The sequence below is a fragment of the Cynoglossus semilaevis genome, chromosome 8, assembly GCF_000523025.1.
Source record: "Cynoglossus semilaevis isolate Cse_v1.0 chromosome 8, Cse_v1.0, whole genome shotgun sequence".
Lineage (NCBI taxonomy): Eukaryota > Metazoa > Chordata > Actinopteri > Pleuronectiformes > Cynoglossidae > Cynoglossus > Cynoglossus semilaevis.
Genome location: NC_024314.1, coordinates 10,017,184 through 10,025,102, shown reverse-complemented (window position 1 = coordinate 10,025,102; position 7,919 = coordinate 10,017,184). Strand labels below are relative to the sequence as shown.

Here is a 7,919-nt window from a genome sequence, read left to right as displayed (position 1 = left end):
CAAGATTTCCACGTCCTGAATCAATCTGGCGTTGTCATAGTTACAATAGATGATGTGCGCCTTGCTGCATCTATGAACCTGTGTGCTCACCATTCTAGACCATCTGTATATATATGAACGCCCAATAAGTCTCCGGTAACATGTAGTACATATAAAAAATTGTTTTTTGCAAACAGGCAGCAGCTTGCAGTTCATTTTATTTTTATTTTTTTATTTCATACAACCACGCTCCGCTGTGTTTTAATGATCCCTCGGTACGTGACTACAATGCACGGTCGATAAATAAATATATATTGTCAGAGCTATGTTAGCAAAAAAAAAAAAAAAAAAAGTCTAAATGCTGATGTCTCCATGGCGTAAAAGAAGAAGAAGACATTTCGCAACAAGGTGGAGGCCACAGGCGACAGTATTGACTCTTGGATGAGTCAAGGAATCATGTGCTAAAAATAAAATAAAGGCCATTGCTGATGCAGTTCTCTGCTGCTGCCATTAGGTGATGTAGAACGAGTAGGTGCCAGGTCAAGGCAAAAGGCATCAACTGAATGAATGTACACAGGCATTGTTGTTTTTTTTTTTCTGGGGCCTTTCATAGACTTGAGTTAGGGTCAACTGGGCAAAATGTATTTGGCGACGTTTCACTCTCGGTTTGCCCCTTTGCCCATAAAAGGGCATCAGGGGCCTCTATAGAACCCACCGATTGTCTTAGCCCAGGAAGAAAAAGTGGCAATTGATCCAATTTTTTTATTTTCGGTGTGTAGCAGTTTTTTTTACACTGTACCAACTGTACAGAAGCAGCAAAACATTGGCTTGTGAACCGAGTGTTGTGGCCCTGCCTGCTGTGCACCGTCTCCAAATACAAATACAAGGTGCTGCACTCGCTCTTTTGCCGCTGGTGTTTACAGTGTTAATCAACCGTCTGTGACCTTTAAGTCCGTTATGGTATTACAGAGGTCTCTGCAATAAAAATGGCAGTTTTAAAAGGGGCTCTGAAAGAAGGACAGTATCTATATATATATATATATATATACATATATATTATATATATATATATACATATATATTATATATCTATATGCTAATTTGCTTAAGTTAACTATACGTTCAACATTGATTTCAGTCAAGCTCAGCTTAGCTCAGAGTGATTTGGAACAGGACGGTGGGAAAGTAAAAACACAAGATGGTGAGTGAGTCGGTTGCCACGGCAACAGTGTTTCTTGCTGGAGGTACCGCAGATTGCTATAAAAGCTCTGGAAAGTAGTAACCTCTACACGGGCGACAGCGTGTACATGTAAGCTGTACGTGGAAAGCCACGGATGGCGACGGCAAAAAGATCCCAGATTTACTGAGATCAGATTTTGTTTGTCTTGAATAGACAATGCGTCGACTGTGGCTGACCGGCTAACACGGTCAACCTTGAGACAACAACAAACACTTTGTGCTTAAGTCGTAAGGGGGATGGAAAGACAACTACAATAATAATATATGCATATACTGCATATACAGACATGTATAAAAAGTATCAAACATTGTACATTACGTGTATTTGTTTAACAAAAATATTTTTCCTGTATATATAAAACGTGTATATATATTTATATATATAGGAATATTTATTATATATATTTCTGATCAAATGTAACATTTGTTTACTGTAACTGCCGTTTTCTGTCGTGTTCTCAAAACAATATGTTTTCTATGTTCCAAGCTCTTTTTGGAACAAAATTCTTATTCTATTTAGCAGTCGTTTTTATTTGCTTTATATATATATATATATATATATATACATAGCATTCGATGATAAAAATCCCCATGTGATTTGGAACATGTGGCTTTGCAGCCATACATATATAAAGGCTGTGACGTTTTTGCTACCTATGCATAACTTTATATATATATATTTTTTTTTAAATGTATTGAGAGTCATCATGGCAATGCAAAGAGGAACAAAACTTCCTCTACCCCCAGAGCACCGACATTCAATTCTGAATCAAGTCATTCAATTCTGTCCAGCAGCTTTACTTTAGTTAGCGGAGCTTTGTTTGGGGAATGGAAAAAGATTTTTTTTTTTTTCAGGTCCGCAGTTAGGGAACAGTACAGCTTTTCGGTGAAACTACAGTAGAAATGGAGGACACAAATTGAACAGGGCAAAGTTGAAATCAACAATTGGGCTGGTACTACATTGAACATAATAACTCACTTTAAAGTTACCAGAAAAACAGTACAAAAGAAGTAAAACAGTGTCAGAATTGACCTAGAGTATTGGCAGTTGCACTTTTCAGTTTACTTTATATGCAATACACATATATCTATAGATATATCTATATATATACTGTATATCTATATACTGTATATACATCAGTACTGTATATACTCTATATACATCAGTATACACTGGGGCTTTGAGATACGAGTTCATTCCACAACAGCTCTCGTATGTCGATCCACTCGTATCTCGATTTGCATTTTCCCCCCCATTAAAAATAACCAAATAATAATCAAATCATTTGTTCCAGCCCCAGAAATATACTGTTAATTAATTAATTAAATACATTCCCCGCCCATCAAACATCAAAAACATAAGTGTTGAGTGTAAACATGGAGCCCGGTTGAACAAGTCGTAACTCGATGTTTCCTGCAAAAATTGCTAAACTCGTATTTCGGGTACCTCGTATCTCGAAACCCCCCCAACCCCCCCCCCCCCCCTGTAATGACAGTGTAGATTTGCGCTGTAATATGTACTTATGTAATATCCCAATCCAGAATGTTATGTCCTTAGCAATTAAAAAAATGTTTTGTTTCTGGTTGATGACTAGTTTAAGGCCATTGTGAACTTCTTTGACTTCCTTTTTCTTCTCTCTTTTATCTGCAGTGAAATCCTTCGAAGACGACGCTTCCCAAACCAACCCCCCTTTTAACGCCCTCCATTTTATGCAGTAAACATTATTGTAAAATAAAAAAAAAAAAAAAAAAAAAAAAAAAACCCCACACAAAATATCCTCAAATGGGTTATAGTTGATCTATAGTCATAGTGTTGGATCATTTTGAATTAGTGGAACCTGTGCAATGTTAAAAAATCTCATTTTAAGGCAGCGTTTTCACATCAGTATACATCAATGCCGTTAACTTAAGAAAACAAAAATGAAATTAAATATGAACATCAATGTGAGCACTTAAATTCGCTCATTTGGAGGTGACATATTAAAATTATTGCAATAGGGGTGGGTCATGACTCATTTGCAATGCATGTTGTCATGGTGACCAACCCCTGTAAACCTTCCCTCCTCTTCTGGTTGGTCCAGCTTTTGTTGTGGCTGCACAACCATGGACCTCAGCTGACAGAGGCAGCGCCCCCTTGCCCTATCCCCTGTACCTGCTCCAACCAGGCAAGCCGTGTCATCTGTACCAGAAAGACTTTAGATCAAGTCCCGGAGAGTATCTCAGAAAACACACGTTATCTCAATCTGCAAGAGAACTCCATTCAGGTAACGACAACCTTGTACTGTAGGTACTGCACATGTTTAACAGTGATTCTAACCCTGCTGTGCTATGAAATGTTTCAATGCTAGGTGATCAAATCTGACACGTTTAAGCACCTGCGACATTTGGAAATCCTCCAGCTCTCCAAGAACCACATTCGACAGATCGAGGTCGGAGCATTCAATGGCCTTCCCAACCTCAACACTCTCGAGCTTTTTGACAACCGCCTCACCGTAGTACCATCTCAAGCCTTCGAGTATCTCAGCAAGCTTAGGGAACTATGGCTGCGGAATAACCCTATTGAGACACTGCCTGCATTTGCCTTTCACAGAGTCCCCTCTTTACGCCGCCTCGATCTTGGGGAACTCAGGAGGCTGGATTTCATTTCAGAGGCTGCTTTCGAAGGTCTGGTAAATCTTCGCTTCTTGAATCTTGGCATGTGTGGCTTAAAGGATATACCCAATCTAACCCCGCTAGTACGACTAGAAGAATTGGAGCTGTCAGGGAACCAGCTCGGTATAGTCCGGCCTGGATCCTTTCAAGGCCTAGTGTCACTTCGCAAACTTTGGCTAATGCATTCGAGAGTGTCAGTGATTGAGCGCAATGCGTTTGATGACCTCAAGAACCTGGAGGAGCTTAACCTCTCCCACAATTCCTTGCATTCACTACCCCACGACCTCTTCACCCCTTTACACCAACTGGAACGGGTTCATCTCAACCACAACCCTTGGGTGTGTAACTGCGATGTTCTGTGGCTCAGCTGGTGGCTTAAAGAAATGGTTCCTAGTAATACAACTTGTTGCGCCCGCTGTCACGCTCCTCCAGGTCTAAAGGGGAAGTACATCGGGGAATTGGATCAGACCCACTTTACCTGCTTTGCCCCAGTAATTGTTGAGCCACCTACAGACCTCAACGTTACCGAGGGTATGGCCGCGGAGCTGAAGTGTCGCACGGGAACCTCGATGACCTCTGTGAATTGGTTCACTCCGAACGGCACTTTGATGACCCACGGTTCGTACCGAATTCGGATCTCAGTGCTTCATGACGGAACGCTGAACTTTACAAACGTGACCATGCAAGATACTGGGCAGTACACTTGCATGGTCACCAATTCGGCAGGTAACACTACCGCAACGGCTGTTCTCAATGTGTCGGCATCAGATCCCAGCAACAGCTACAGTTACTTCACGACTGTTACTGTGGAAACAGTGGAGACAAAGGACAAAGAGTCTGCCAGACAGTATATCAACGAGACTTTGATAGAATTCTCTAATCCAACTGTTCAACGAGGAGTGTTAGATGGGAGACCTGGTATTACTATATCTCCCTCTCTGTCGTCTCTCTCTCCACTATCCCCACGGGCCAACAGAGCTACTGATAATGCAGTGACTGTATCCATAATAGATGTAACAAACATTCCAGGCTTGGATGACGTGATGAAAACCACTAAGATTATCATTGGTTGCTTTGTGGCCATCACTTTTATGGCGGCTGTAATGTTGGTGGTTTTTTACAAACTGCGGAAGCAGCACCAGCTACATAAGCACCATGGTCCGGCCAGAGCCATCGAGATTGTAAATGTTGAAGATGAGATCGGTGCTGGGGCCGGCAGTGGTATCTCGGGTGGTTCCACGATGAATTCTGGCACAAGTGGAGAAGGAACCTTGAGAATACATCGTCCAGAAATAGTCAATCTGCCCAACATTGGACGTACAGATACTCTCAACCATTACTACAAGACGCATCACTTCAACAATAACGTGATAGGTCTCAGTATTGGCTCGGAATCAATGGTGCCAGGCGGCATGGGGAGTAACAAGAGCCCGCTAGGCCAGGATATCCCCATATCGTGCACCCCGATTCCCATTTCCACGACAAATTTGCTGACCACATCAGGCAGTGGTCTCAACGTCAATCCAAATTCTATGTCCCCACCACTGCAAATGTCTCTGCCTATGCCTACTATGGGTCTACATGGATCAATCAAGGGATTAATGAGCCAAAACCAGAATCCCCAAATGGAACCACTTATTTTCAAAGGCAGCTCGAAGGAAAATGTACAAGAGACTCAAATCTGAAAAACTTAAGGCGAGAGTACGCACGCGGAGAGTGCGAGTGAATTGACGTTCGTAAGCAAGTGGGAGTCGACGTTGGTTTTATGCACAGAATGACAAGATACAGTAATAGACTGCATTGACACTACTCTATGGGAGGGTGTAGACTGTTGTGGCAATACACAAATATGGACGGAGCCAAGGATTACTACAATGGACCATTTGTGTTAGTTATCAGGATCAAGACCATGAAGACCAAGTAATGGGCGTTGCTACAATGTAAATCTGTGCCAAAGCAACATTCTTTGCAGTTTCTATGACCTTACAAACTAGCCTTTCTGATTACTCAGTACCCTCGTCATTGTTTGCCAAGAAAGTAAGAAAGACTTGCGCTCTACGCACCACCCCACATGGAAGAGATATTTAAAGAAAAAAAAATAAATATCAATGACATTTTCTTCTAACCAAGAAGAAATCCACAGTCTCTATCAAGTAACTCAAGCAAACGCTCTTGAGATGAACATCATCTAGATGTAAAAAAAAAAAAAAAAAAAAAAAAAAAAAAATGGACGAAAAGGTACAGTGCAGTACAAACTACTGTGAAAAATCCACAAATTATATAAATATATTTTCATTTAAATATGTATCATTAAATACTCACAGATGGAAAGGTATTTTAGGGAGGATGTATCAGATGGAAAGGTTTGTTTCTTTGTGAATAATCACGGGGGCGGGGGGGGTATAGCTAGGGTTGGTTAAGCTTGGGCTACTTCTCAGAAAAACAAGGGCTCCATCGCAACACGCATTAAGAATCTTTGCATTGGCGTTGTACGGTCAGTTTAGGTTGAGTTCAATGCAAATATGTTTGAGAAAAAAAAAAAAACGTTCAGTTGCTACAAGATAAAAACGACAACCTTTGTGTTCTACAGTGGATCATGCGTTTCCTACCTACTGTAGTGTTTGGATTGATCAAATTTGGAGACGTAGAGCCCGTCATGTCATGGCAGAGGTGAAGGTCTGACTCACAAACGTAAGGATAAACCAATGCAAAGATACCGATATGTGTGGTAAAGTGACAACGTGTGAGAGAATGTTGAAGAAAAGATCAGTAGCCAGGCAGTTGCTTATACTGTAGGTATTTCGATGTGACCTCCTTGCTCTTGGTTGCCACGATCATGCCATATTAAGCTGTCTTCGGGATAGCATAGATATCTATCTGCAGCAGCAGCATTGTTGGAAGGATTTACCGTTCATCTTTGGATAATTAGAATGAATGAAAATGTACAGTATATTAATAATAAAAAATATGTCTGGTTGTATTACAATTGTACGAGCGACATCTCTACATTTGAGATTTCATATGTTTTTTTTTTTTTGGTTTTTTTTGCCACTTATGCTTCTTGTGTTTCAACTCTGCATTTCTTTACTTTTCCGTTAGTTTGATATAGCGTGAACAGTTGTCTAGCCATGTATCATTACTTGTGGAATAAATCAATCATACACTGGGACGTGGTGGATCGACAGTAAGTAAAAGAAAAGAGCGAGACATTATGCAAGCTAATTTGCTTAGCCGGGGGACGAGCGTACAGTTTTGCTCAAGCCATTAGTCATGTAGTAACGATAGGGTGCCATTTGCCTTTATTAACATGTTTGTGCAGCTTCTTTGTTACTCTCCCATAAATGTTCTTTCTATGTTGATGGTTTTGGAAAATTCCTGTTTTCGACAGATCTAGATGACTCTATTTGTAATGAAGGTGCATTCGTGTGAGTTTATACACTCAACATGCTTCTCCCTTGCCTTTGGTAAAACAGAAAGACAAAGGCAAAGGTTAACATTAAAATAAACTTATTTGGAGATATCACACTGTATTTATTATTTAGCAACCGAAAATGTTGCAATTAAGCAAAAAGGGAATGTGCAGACAATTTATGTAAAAAAAACAAACGCAATTAAGCAAAAAGGGAATGTGCAGAAAATGTATGTAAAACAAACTAAAAAAAGACGAAAACTGTGGTTCTGGCTGCAGTAGTGCCCCCCCTCCCCCTTCTTTCTCCCTTTGTATGTGTGTGTGTAAACAAAATGATTACTTTTCAATGGTATCCAATTATATTTGAGGTAGAGTTGATTACATGTTTATTTCTGTATTTTACCTTACGTAAGGTCTTTGAGCCTTCCAAAAAAAATCTAGCCGTTAGAGTTGAACTCAGTCCTTCAAAATGTAGTACGTTTTCTAGCAACACTCTAACAGGCGTAGAAACACAGTATTGAAAATACTGTCACTATTGACAGCAGGTCTTTTTAGTTAGAGAGTTTAAGCTTAAAGCTAACTTTAAGCTAAGTTTAAGTGTTACCTCCGCTGGTCTCGTCTGAACAGAAAACAGTCCAGA

At 40.3% G+C, this 7,919-nt stretch overlaps 1 protein-coding gene across 2 annotated transcripts in view; it reads left to right on the top strand.

Moving 5' to 3' along the window:
* Nucleotides 1-7,393, top strand: part of lrrc4bb (leucine rich repeat containing 4Bb) — an 8,688-nt gene extending 1,295 nt beyond the window's left edge. For both annotated transcript variants that reach the window (XM_017034732.2, XM_008314627.3), the window contains exons 2-3: nt 2,870-3,482; nt 3,567-7,393. In XM_017034732.2, coding sequence (XP_016890221.1) covers nt 3,240-3,482; nt 3,567-5,555 — 2,232 coding nt within the window. In that variant the 5' untranslated portion in view covers nt 2,870-3,239 and the 3' untranslated portion in view covers nt 5,556-7,393. The remainder of the gene's footprint in view (nt 1-2,869; nt 3,483-3,566) is intronic.
* Nucleotides 7,394-7,919: the final 526 nt, after the last annotated feature.